At 34.8% G+C, this 13284-nt stretch overlaps 1 protein-coding gene across 5 annotated transcripts in view; it reads left to right on the forward strand.

The window, feature by feature from the left end:
* The window catches only part of LOC141460647 (dual 3',5'-cyclic-AMP and -GMP phosphodiesterase 11A-like), a 247818-nt gene extending 234534 nt beyond the window's left edge, over positions 1-13284 (forward strand). For all 5 annotated transcript variants that reach the window (XM_074140854.1, XM_074140853.1, XM_074140852.1 and 2 more), the window contains 8 exons: positions 4077-4127; positions 6977-7123; positions 8356-8463; positions 8898-9007; positions 9101-9191; positions 9273-9373; positions 10658-10955; positions 11884-13284. In XM_074140854.1, coding sequence (XP_073996955.1) covers positions 4077-4127; positions 6977-7123; positions 8356-8463; positions 8898-9007; positions 9101-9191; positions 9273-9373; positions 10658-10955; positions 11884-12006 — 1029 coding nt within the window. In that variant the 3' untranslated portion in view covers positions 12007-13284. The remainder of the gene's footprint in view (positions 1-4076; positions 4128-6976; positions 7124-8355; positions 8464-8897; positions 9008-9100; positions 9192-9272; positions 9374-10657; positions 10956-11883) is intronic.

Genomic DNA, 13284 nt, shown 5'->3' on the forward strand with positions numbered 1-13284 from the left:
ATAAAACGTAATTTAAAATGAAACCGATATTATACTCTCAAGGCTGGAGGCGGTATTATCAAGTTATTTATATAACAGAGGTCATGTCCTCCGTGGGGATGAATACATCTGTGTGGATACATATACATATACATATATGTATATATATAATGTATTTGAATGGAAGGGCGACAGTGAAATACATCTCACACAAACCTTGCTTCCGCCCTGGTAAAACTGCTTCCGTTACGTTACCACTAATATGGTCAGAGAACATATCCATCATTTTCTACTACCCTCGTCCGTTAATATACCAAAATATAGCCATCTATCAATCATATACTTCAAAAACAGAGCTACAAAAATTATTCATGCGAAGTTTTTTGTCTTGTTGTTCCGGTTCCGCTAACTGGCTTTACTAATGGGTCATTTCAAGGGTAATTAGGTTTAATTTCGATTATTATCTATTACCCATCGTTACAAAAAAAAAAGAGGTAGTATTTTGATCTGGTATGTTCTGGAAAAAAGTGAAGTTCGCAGATTGAAATGGGTGAATATTGTTTAAAGTTAAGATTATAACGAATGAGTGCCTTACAAAGAGTTCTATTTTGTTAATTGGTCGCCTTGTGCAATTAAATTTTTAAAAAATGGCGGATTTTTAAGCGAACAGCTTAGTTTTCTATATTCTAATGAACAAAAATCAATATCCCCTAACTTTTCCATTTCCTCGTGCATCAGTAACATAAATTTGAAAATGTTACCAAGGAAAACTGTTAATTTTGCTGTAAGGTGGAAGTGGCTTCTCTCTGAAGTGTCTATTTCACTGTAATGGCCAGTAAACGGTACTATCAATTGAGCAATGCATTGTGAATAATCTCTTGTTGCTATTTCTCTTAAGTAAAAGCACACCGTCTATTCAGTTGAAGATCTAACGCGTTTGTTTGATATTCTTTTCAGAAAATTGCTTTTAAAGAGGAATGCTAGAACATTCTCTTCGCCCAGAAATCCTTTTATTATGGTGAGGCCAAGAAATATTTAGTAAATTTTGGGAATCGAAGAAATCTTGGAGAATTGTAGTAAGAACTGTACTGCAGCGTAAAAAGGAGTTTAGGTGTTTTAACCTGATTTTTGCTACAAATTATATTTCTTTATGTATCCAATCGTGGCTCAAATTCCATTTCAAGTACATTTTGAGGTCTCCAGGGTGCAAAAAAATAAAGGAAATGTTTTTTAAAAAATTCTCCCTCTGTGTGCTTATCTTTGGGACTTCCGTCTGTTGATTTTTTTGGTCAACATCACGTTTCTACATAAGGTTCAATTTCTTTCAGCATCTAACAACTACTGTGGCTATTCAAGCATGTCCCCGGGAAAGTTGAAGAGCCGTCAACAAGTTAGGGATAACTGGTACCAACCTTTCTTACCCGGAAGCTATCCTCATGCATTCACCAAGACTGTCAAGGTTGTCAGCTTTTAAAATGATTGAAGAAATGAAAGTCATTTCAAATTCTGTTATTGCTGTATCTTGGTGAAGAAATTTTATCCTTTCAGTGAATTGTTTAAAAAAGTTACGGCATACCTTCCATCAAGAAATGAAGTACCTGTACACTCCTTCAAAGCAACTAGAATGGCGTAATGAATAAAGCTCTTTTTTTGTCAGAGAACCTGCTCTCTGAAATATTAATGACGTTATTACTGAACCAAAATTTATATATATTTTTTTTTTTTTTTTTTTTTTTTTTGGCGCATCAACAGCTGAGGTCATTAGCGCCCGGAGCTTTTTCCAGTGCACTGCCGGCCTCCGGACAGTGTTCTCTCGTTACAGACAACACTGTCCATCACCGGGCAGTGAGCTGTAAGAAGCTCCTAGGAAGAGAAAATCTAAGGGTCAGCTGCTGGATTCGAACCCGGGACCTCCGCGTGGGAGTCCAGTATGCTAACCTCATAGCTAATCCCTTCCCTTTATAATATTTTGTTTTATTTATTATTATTTTATTTGCTAGAATATATTTTTGCACTAATAAAAAATTCCTATTTAAAAAAAAAAATTATTAAAAAAAGAAAATCATTGTTACGCAAAGTTAAAAAGGGAAAGACTTTTCATTTTCTGCAGAATTCTTTTCTACTTCACTAATGTTGACTGAACATAAAAGAGAAAAACTACAAACAACACGTGGAAAATGAGACTCTGTTTATTTGCCCGCTGAAAATACATCAACGATTGCAAGAAAACAAACATTGTATCTTGTCTCCGCCAAAACTTTGCTTTATTACATTTTCTCAGGCTGGACGTGTACATGTACACATGTATATACATACATATTGTTTTTCGTGAATCGAATACAGTCATGTATTCATCGACTTTTGTCTGTATGTTAACTTGTTTCACAACAACAGATTTGAAAGTGTTTATTGTGAGAAGTATCTATTCTGAAATAGTGAAGTCAATTCGCATCAAATTGCGAATAATTTTTTTTTGTGCCATGGTTCCCCGGATCAGTATTTTACATTATGTGGGTCAGTATTTTATTCGGGTTATCTCAAATTGGGTGACATTTGTCCGTCTGTAAAAGGATGGAAAAGGGACTCGAATCTTCATCGAGAATCAATCCTGGCTAGGTTCTATTGATGTTTACTTGCCTGGGTACTCTTCTGCTGCGTATCTAAGGCTGTCACAATCTTAAAGATCTTTAGGTTCTGGATTCGCAGCAATTTGAAGGAATTCACTGGCCAAAAAAAAAACACAAGCGAAGGAATTCATTCAAGTAACTTCGGTAAATTTTACAGCAGATCCACTAACTCCGGGCAAGGTGACTTTCTGAAAATTATGTGGTGAATCTGCATTAGATATTAGACATATCGGAAGACATATGATTCTGCTCATCTGATCGGTGGACTCACCACTGCAAGCTTGACGAGAAGAGACGCCGTTCTATGTCGCTCAAAGCATTAAGCTACAGGGAGCTGCCTCACTGGTGCTTTGGGAATCGCTTATTTGAATATATACCGTTGGTCAAACGCGAGAACGTTACAATAGATCTGATTTGGGTCATTTATTCTATTCTATTCTTTGCAATGAACAAATTTTTGTACAAATCTTTTTTTTTTAAAAAAAAAAAAGAAGAGTAAGGCCTAGCCTTTGTTGGGCAGATACTGTTAAAGAGGACAAGGCAGTTCGAGGATTGGCTGGCCAAGTTGTTATGGAATGAACCAATGGAGAAAAGCTATAAATGATAAATGATAAGTAGGCCAGGAGCAGATACACAGTGTGAAGAGTAAACACGAAACATTAAAGTAACACAGATTTATTAAACACATTTAATTACACAAGAATAAAGTACAATATAAAACATACGCAGGACTCTACTTCTAGACTGTAAAACATGAACGCATAGCAAGTAACCTACTGCTCGGTTATATCTTAAAGGTGTTGGCCACTACTCAAAACTGAATGCACATGCCATCTAGCGGCGGGGAGACGAGGCTCGAATCGTAGGCTGCTTTGAATGTAATACTTGACAATAAAAGATCATACTTATCATTTAAACGATCGCATATTAAAGGATATTTAGCAAGAAAAACTATTTGCGGAAAATTTAAAAAAAAAATAAGTCTTAGAAAAATTGATTTTAGTACAGCTAGGATGGGATACTCAATCCCATTATCATTTCAGACTAAAGTAAAGTTTTACGTTTTAAAACTATTGAGTTAAAGGAAAGATAGAACTGTATTGTCTGAGAAAAACACTAAAATTTAAATTTCTTTCAAATGCAGAAAGACATTTCTATTTTATTGATTCTAATTGCAAATTGTAATCACTCATTAAATGCAGATGCACAATTGTTGAGGTTAGAATTAAAATGCGGTTTTAGAAATTTGTGATGGCCAGAAATGTTGGTATCTAGGTCAGCAGCTCTAGGGGTGATCATTAAAGTTAATCGGATACCATTTTCCTGTCCGTTCTGTGTAGGTATATGTGAAGCAATAAATTGATACCGTTGGCTTAGTGTTAGATAAGTAAGATTGCTATTATTTTTAGTGTGGTGGAAGTTAGTTTTTGGCACTATTATAATTAATATTGTTTTTATTTGAATTTCCAGGTACTATCTTACCATTCTACGGCGTCAATGAAAGAAGTAGAATCATTATTGGTAAGTATGAGGCAAGTTATTACTCTCCAAGGACGGTACCTAGATTAGTCTAGACTTTGGTATAAAACAGTACCGCATATCAATGAAGAAGCAATAAATCTTTCAACAGCTAGTCGGTATTTCCAATTTATTTCAGCTACTACTATCAGCTGATATTATTTAATCATTTACATACAGGAAATAAATTCTGAAAGTCGATTGAATTTAAAATAACTCAATGGTGTATACTGTTTGAATGCAAGGCATGTTTCGGGTAGCCTTGTATCCTCTACATACTTCATTGATTTTGGATGGAATCACTATTGTAATCATTTATCGTAACATCGTTCATTATTTGAAAATACCTGTCCAATTCGTTGATTAGAAGCTTCCTTCTTGAAGTCCATAAAAACGTCCTTTTTTTTTTAGCGTTGTTCTAGTAAAAATAATTTTTTTTCCCAATTTTATTAAATTGAATCTTCAAGTTTATATTTCAGGGTGCTTGCGCTCCCTAATTCTGGCCCAATAAAACACTAATTTCAATCTATAATTAATCTACAAGCTCAATTAAGTGCGAGCAAGGAAAAAATACTGCAGTTCTTCGTAATAAAGGCGTCCAAATTTCCGCTTCAATTAAAGAATCTAGGTAATACGAGGGTCGTTTGAAAAGTCCGTGCAAAAATAAAAACTACTTAATTTTTGGGGGTAAACCTTTTTTATTTTTCAACATAGTCTCCTTTTAGGCTTATACACTTCGTCCAACGCTGCTCTAGTTTGTTGATCCCTTCCGAATAATAGGATTTGTCCAAGTCTGAAAAATAGCCATTCGTTTCTGCAATCACCTCCTCGTTTGAATAAAATCTTTTTCCCGCCAGCCATTTCTTCATATTGGGGAACAAATAGTAGTCCGAGGGAGCCAAGTCTGGAGAATAGGGGGGATGTGAGACGAGTTGGAACCCTATTTCCATTAATTTTGCGACCACAACTGCTGAGGTGTGAGCTGGTGCGTTGTCGTGATGGAAAAGGACTTTTTTGTGGGCCAATCGTGGGCGTTTTTCTTGCAGCTCGGTTTTCAAACGGTCCAATAACGATGAATAATATGCACCTGTAATAGTTTTACCCTTTTCCAGATAGTCGATGAGGATTATTCCTTGCGAATCCCAAAAGACAGTCGCCATAATCTTTCCGGCCGAAGGAACGGTCTACAGCCTTTTTTGGTGCAGATTCCCCCTTGGTAACCCATTGTTTAGATTGTTCTTTGGTCTCAGGAGTGTAGTGATGTATCCATGTTTCATCCACAGTGACGAAACGACGCTTAAAGTCCTGCGGATTCTTCTGGAACAGCTGCAAACCGTCCTTGCAACACCTCACACGATTTCGTTTTTGGTCAAGCGTGAGCAATCGCGGCACCCATCTTGCGGATAGCTTTGACATGTCCAAATGTTGATGAAAAATATTATGTATCCGTTCATTCGAGATGCCCACAGCTCTAGCAATCTCACGCACCTTCACTCTTCTGTCATCCATCACCATATCATGGATTTTATCAATGATTTCTGGAGTAGTAACCTCAACAGGGCGTCCAGAACGTTCAGCGTCACTTGTGCCCATATGGCCACTCCGAAAATTTTGAAACTACTTATAAACTGTTCTAATCGAAGGTGCAGAGTCACCATAATGTTTATCAAGCTTCTCTTTAGTCTCCTGAGGCGTTTTGCCTTTCATAAAGTAGTGTTTAATCAACACACGAAATTCTTTTTCGTCCATTTTTGGAAAATCACTCGACTTCCTCGATTCAAACGAATGCCAAACACAAAGAAATAGACCGATCTGGCTGAAACTTGGTGTGTGTTCTTCCAAGAGATGCTACTAACTAAACATAACCTCGATACGCGCCAGTGGTGCTATCTCTCTGACTTTGCACGGACTTTTCAAACGACCCTCGTACATCCGCTTAGATGGTTAATAGTCAAAAAGGGCAGAAATATTAAATGCCTTAAATACTCTTCTCAAAACTTGGTGACTATTTTTTCTTGCGATATTTAAAAAAAATAATAATTTACCCAGAAGATATTGCGAAGCTACACTAATTAGTAAAATCAGGTCATATTTTATTTTAATTAGAACTTTAGCACGTGACAGTTTGCACTGTTTATAGGAGATACTCTGAGTTTTCTATCCTAAAAAAAACTTATAAAACCTAAAATCCTAAGTAGGTCAGCCACGTGGAATACTTTGGACAGTACATAACATTTTCTCCGCATCCTATTCTGGCTGCCACTTCCATCACTTCCTGTAATAAGTAATATAGTGATAGGAATAAATGTTGAAATAAAATTGATTTAGAGAACAGCCCGTCTTCAAGTGCAGGAAACTTGACAGCAATATCCGTCTCTAGTTAAATGATTGAAAATTAATTTCGTTTTTGTATGAAATTATTAAAAACAAAATTTATTTGATCTAACTTTTATTAAAATGGGAATTTCCACTTGATTAAATGATTAATATGGCGGAAATATGGGAGTTTAATTAATGAAGAATTTTAGAAGTAGAAGCATTGATGTGCAGATGTGTAGATCTACCCAGGTTACAGGTAGCATTGTCCTCAACAGTGTTGCCACTGAACCAGTAACCGTGCGCCTGACCTCTATATCAACGTCCTCTCACTTCCTCCCACGCGACCCGCGTATGGAATGACGTCAGCAAAGCCTTTCATACCTTCACCACCCCCTTAGTTACGTTAACTACGGCGTCGTTAGCAACCAAACTTTTAGACTATCCATCTGTCCACCAGAATGCAGCATCACATCAACATAAAAAACAACAACAAAAAAAATCGTTTACATGTGTTACAAATTTCTGTGTTACAGGATACGCCAATGCCAGCCGCAGATGAGCTAAATCTATATTCATTATCTTTTGATGATTTTTCTTTGACTGATGAAGAAATGATTTTAGCCTCCGTTAGTATGTTCATTGAGCTGGGTCTAGTCAAGAAATTCAACATTGAGTTGGAGGTAATTAAAGTTTTCATGACATGAAATCGAACCCCAGTACCACATATTAGCTTTGCGGGCCTTATAGTTGAAGTTGAAACCTTTACCGAATACTTAAACAACAGTTCACCATAAAGCTGGAAGGATTTCCTGAAAAAGAAGTCCACGGATTCCTCCTAGATTAAAAAGAACAAAAGGGAATAATCTTTCTTCATCGTGATACTCCCCAGCAGATGATCAAGTCTCAGAACAAATTTAAATAGGAAATTGTCTCTCATCCAGTATATTCTCTTGAGCTGATACTTCCGTTGATTCTTTACCATTCTACCCAAAAGTTTCTGAATTGACAGAAAATTAGCTTGATGAGTCTCTCAAGCTCAATCTTGATGGACGTATTCGTGACAAAGAAAAGAATTTTCGCATGCGGGAGTTGAGCAAAAATAGTAACGAACAGTTGTCTCAGATACTTTTCTTATATAGTCAAACCCTTGTCTAACCTTTGCTCCAGAAGTATGGCAAAACTGTCTTTGTTAACATCTTTCTTGAAAGAGTGGCGCCGTTCCACGGCTTTATCAATCTACCTTAAAACTGGTTACATTTTTATCACCCACTTTCACCACTAAAACTCCTCTTTTCTCTTACAACAACCAGATTTTTTTCGTTTAAGCGATGTCGAACTTCATGCTTTGCTTTTTAAGCTCTTCTTTCTAAATATTGAGACTGTGCTGGACTTTATCAAGTGAGTCAGTCACTAGATCTAAGACATCAGCAAAAGTCAGCGTTGGGGGTCAGCAAAACCTCCAGCCTCCAATTCCCCAAGTGTTTCTGCATCTTTCGTTGCATTTGTTTTTGTTTCAACTCTCTGTCCATTATGATAATATAAAAACAAGAGGACTCAAAACATCACTTTGTCTCAATCCCCATGAAAAAGGATTGGAAGAAGAATTTGCGTTGCTGATAGAATGCCTTAATTCCTTTTAAAAGCTATTAATTCTTATTTGTTGGGATACTGAAATCCTCCAGATTAAAAGAAGACAAATAAATGGGAATAGCATTGTCTCAAACATTGGGACATTAATTTTAGAACGATAGAAACATGAATTAGGTGGGTTCCTTCAGTAAATGCTTACAAAAGTTCCTGGTCTACCCTCTAAAGTTAATGCTATGCATACCCGCATTTGTTATTTATTCACAATTAATGTTTTGAGAGTTTACTCTACCAGTTTTAACATGTTTTATTTATTTATTTTCAGACATTGTACAGATTTCTGATAACAGTAAAGAAAAATTACCGCGATGTTCCTTATCACAATTGGAAGCATGCGTTCAACGTGGCACAAGTGATGTTTGCAATTTTGATGGTAAGTATCTTAAATTGTTCAAGTAAATATTATATCCATTTATTCGCATGACCGCCTTTGTTATGGCGGTCATGCGAATAAGGAGATTAGCACAAACTATCAAACTTCATCATTGATCAGTAATACTTGCAACATCAACTTCTACTTGATAATATTGATAATTCAAGATTTCACCCTATAGAACTGATTAAGTTGCCGTCAAATCATCAATAATAACATCATTTCTATATTACTGACATCAAACACGGTCATTAATCTTAATATCGATCTTACAGTCCTCTTTCCATCCCCTGGACACGCTGCTACCTTTGTAAATTCCTCCCTCAACCCTCAAATGGTTGTTCTAGATCCGCATCTCATTTTAATAAGTTTCTGGATGATTATTTCTACGGTAAAGTTTGCCACAGACAATTAACGTTCTGTATCGTTTCCAGGGATGTGAGATGAAAGGTACTTTCAGCGACATCGAAGTGTTGGGAATGTTTGTTGGCTGTTTGTGCCACGATCTGGATCATAGAGGCACCAATAATGCTTACCAACAAAAGTAAGTCTAATAAAATATTAATTTTATGCTCCATAAAAATGAAAATTCTTCCATTAATACAGAATAATTTGAATTTATGCAACGAACTTATAGAGCTGGTTCCGCCCTGGTTCTGCTTTATGGAACTACAAATACAATGGAACATCACCATTTCAACCACGCTGTCATGATATTGAGTAGCGAGGTAATTAGTACACAATTATTATTGTAGTTTGCATAATTGAGAGTTTTCTATTTTTAATATACTTTTACTTTTTATTTTCAGAATTTGAATATATTTTCCAATTTGTCAGCGGAAAGTTATTCACAAGTGATGAAAGTGCTTAAACACAGCATTCTCGCTACAGATTTGTCTACTTATTTCCAGTAAGTAAAGAGAACCCTAGTTCTCTCTCATTGCAACTGAGAATTACTTTACTTAAAATAAGTCCATCTTTTAACAGTAATCCATATAGAAATAAAATCCAATTTGCTCAGAAGTACGAAGTATATTTTAATGCTTTGTTGGGTGCAGAACATTTTACATTCAAGGCGCTTAGTACCCAAAGTGCAAATCAATTACACGGAAAAGGAAGTGTTATCATTCTAACTTACACAGATAAACTGCAACGACGATTCAGTCGTGTTCAATCGACAAACATTGCAGCTTTCGGAGAAAAGAATGAAAGAATACGGGAAAGATATGAATCACCGATAGGAAAATCCTGTTTTGGTTTTTCTATGTCACCGCTAGTTCAACGCCAACAAACCTTGGATTATGCGCATAGAAAATTAGCAAATTAATTTGAGATGATGCTCATTTTCAAATCAAATAAACCATATTTATAACCACATACACTCAATCAAAAAGGCTGTAGCATCAGCCTCCATTTCAGTCAGCTGATGACTGAGTATAACCTCTTCATGAATATACGTTTCACACTTATCACATCTCTGTATGATACGAGTCATTGACGAAGGATTCTAGCCGTGCCGAAACGTTTAGCGTTTGGAGAAGGAACGGAGTTTTCAGAAAGGCCAAATTCCAACAAACCAGATTTCAAAGCACTAAAGTTAAGCTTCAACAAGGAAGTAGCAACTCCCACATTGCTGGGAAATCAGTTCATATGAAATCATAAAAACAAAAAGGATCTTGAGACCAGACTCAATTTTAAGGATAATTAATTGGCCTTCTTGAGCCCTCCAAAAGAATTAATTGGGTATAATACATTGCTCTGAGAGCACATTCTTTATTTTACTTGTGAAGAGTGTAAATGTTGAAATTAAGAACTTTTCAACTCAGATTGAAGTATACTTATGATCAATTGAAGTTCTTGCCAATAACATTATTGAAGTTCGTAAATTTGTTTTGTTTTAGGATATAGAGAAGATGTTCTTGATTTAAAATTTCTAAAAAAAACAGCGCGCTACTCTTGGACCTTTTTTAAAATTAAACTAATAAAGTAGCTAGTAGTTTAATAAGGGCTCTCAGTTCTCATTTGCTCATTAAATTCTTGAAAATGATTCATTCTTTTCAGGAACTGGTCATTTTCTTTTTCTGATTTGTTGTGTTTGATAATTGTTTTTTAAAGTATGAATTATTCTGTTACTCAAAATTTGTCAACACACTTTTAAATTTGTATAAAATGAACTCTATTGATTCTTTTCCAGAAACCGCATGAAGTTTTTCGCCCTAGTGGACAGTCGTGAATACTCATGGGGTTTAGAAGAACACCGAGAACTGTTAAGATCAATGTTGATGACAGCATCAGATTTAGCAGCTTCTTGTAAACCTTGGCCTGTACAACAGTCGGTAGCTTCGTTGATTGCCGCTGAATTTCTATCACAGGGTGATAAAGAACGTGAATTGAAATTACAGCCAACTCCATTGATGGATCGTGAAAGAGCCCATGAATTGCCACAATTGCAGCTAAAATGGATTTCTGAAATTTGTTTACCTTTATATCAGGTTTGTTTATATTCGCAAATCACTATTAATTGTTGAATAATATGAATGTTCAGGGAGAAATTACATTTTGAGGCATTGTGGGTGTTCTGTTTTTAAAAACTAAAACAGTAGACAAAGTCCAATTTACAAAACAATTGTTGAAATAAATAGATCACTTCTTATTTGCATTAAACTACATCTATCATGACTAATGAGCCTGTCTACTAGAGTAATTAATAATTGTTAATGCAAACATTTATAAATCAGCCAATACATCTGAATATTAAGTGAATTTGGAGAAGAAATTAATTTCTTTTGAGTAATTTGTATCGAATTTTCATTCTAAAATACTTGGCAACATCCTATCATTAAGGTACCACTTGTTTGAGAGCACTTTTAAATGCACTACATAAGAGATCCCATGTAGCATGAAGTGAAGGCAATGAATAATGGTTGCGGCTTGATGTGATGGAATAAAATTCGGGAGACATTAAATGTTCACTATAGTTCGAAGTATTTTAGATTGAAGAGATTGAATCCTTTGGAGATTGGAGCGTTTGGTTGAACCCCATAGCTCTACTTCACCACGGCCAGATGGGTTTCAAAATAGAAAGTCTTTTGTTGTCTAGAGACAGTTTTTAGATCTATCGTCTAAGATTCTATTTAGTGGTCGGTAGCGTTTTTAAGTGCTGTTCTTTTAAGTCTATTGCGGGAATAACATTGCTCAAATTAGTGTTTTTAGGGTATGATGCCCAAAGTGTATAGTTCACAATGTTCAGTTCTGTTTTCAATTCAAAGTAGGACACAAGTGAAAGATATTTCACTGTTTTGAATAATTGTCATCTATTGGCTGTGGATTATAATTATCAAATTCTTTGCCTAAATTTATTATCATGAAGTTCGCATTTGTAATATTTATTCTTATTTTTTTCACGTTTCTTTTTTCCAGTCGTTGGGCCAGATGAATCCAAAGCTGAGTACAATGACTGATGGTGCAATAGAAAATATGAAACATTGGGCATTATTAGCACAAATGACGAAAGAACAGCTGGCCGATATTATTCCAACATAAATAGTGATAAGAATGAAGCATAAATTCCCATTTAATATCGCATCTATTTTTCAAAAATTTCTTCTAATTTTTAAGCAAAAATTATTATCGATATAATGAAAGTTATTATTCTTTAATTAAAAAGTATTAAAACACTATTAAAAAAATGTTAAGAACAGATTATTTTTGTTCTCTAAATTTAAAAAAACTTAAGATAGTGTTAGAGAAACACTATTGAGTTACTATTTTGTGAAGCCGGGGCTCTGATGCCCCAGTCTAAGCCTTGGATTTGTCTGTACATATAAATTAATGATTTCCAGCGTTATAATTGTCTCCGTCCATAATATCTCGGTACTTGGACGGTGAGCAAAACACAAATGTATCACATTTTTCTTTCTATTCAGATTTGAGCTAGTCATTTTATTTAATATTTTGTATTACCTTAAGTAAAATTATATGAATACAATTTATTAATAAATAACGTAGTATTTAAAATGAAATATTTATATGAAGAAGTGGAATATTGATTAATATTATCCAGCTGTTTAGAATTTAAGAAATGAAGTCTGATATTTGTAATAAATAAAAAAAAGTGTATAAAGCGAAATTATTTGACTTATGAACGAATGGAATATTAAGTAAATTGGTAGAAATATGCAATTACCAACAGGTTGTTTCTTGTACATAGCTGGATAAACTAATTTAACTAGACAATTTTTTTTTAAGAAATGGTTTTTTGATAAAAGACAAAATTTATTAGGTAGTAGTCTTCAATAAAAATTAATTTGTTTTCAATATGATCCGTCCATTTGTGTGGAACTTAAATTGTCACTGAAAATAAAGACCTATATAATAATCACAATTTTATAATAACATTAATAGAAAACGGTCATTTTTTTTTAATGTAATTTATTGCATTGTTTTCTCTTTGTTGTAAGAAAGAAAAGTTATTTTAAAAGTAAACATTTACAGCGGTAGAGACTTGCGCGATTGAAACTTTTTTTTTTAGCTTAAAAGGGGTTTTCATTTATTATAATAAATAATTGCAATAAAGGAAGAAAACCTCTGCTAGTGAAATTATTTGGAAAATATTAAGCGACTTAGGCTCTGTGATTAATCCGTACTGGATTCCAGCAAGGAGATTCCAGGTTTGAATCCAGCTGCTGCTAGACCATAGATTTGCTCTATTCCTTGAAGCAACTTTGTCTGTAAAGGAAGAACACTGTCTGAAGGTTGGCAAGTGCACTAATTCCTGGCGCGAATAACCTCAGTTCATCTCACAGTTTGCAGAATTTCCAA

This window comes from Rhodnius prolixus, unplaced genomic scaffold (genome assembly GCF_049639745.1).
Source record: "Rhodnius prolixus isolate KJV_2025 unplaced genomic scaffold, Rpr scaffold_6, whole genome shotgun sequence".
In the NCBI taxonomy this organism is placed as follows: Eukaryota; Metazoa; Arthropoda; class Insecta; order Hemiptera; family Reduviidae; genus Rhodnius; species Rhodnius prolixus.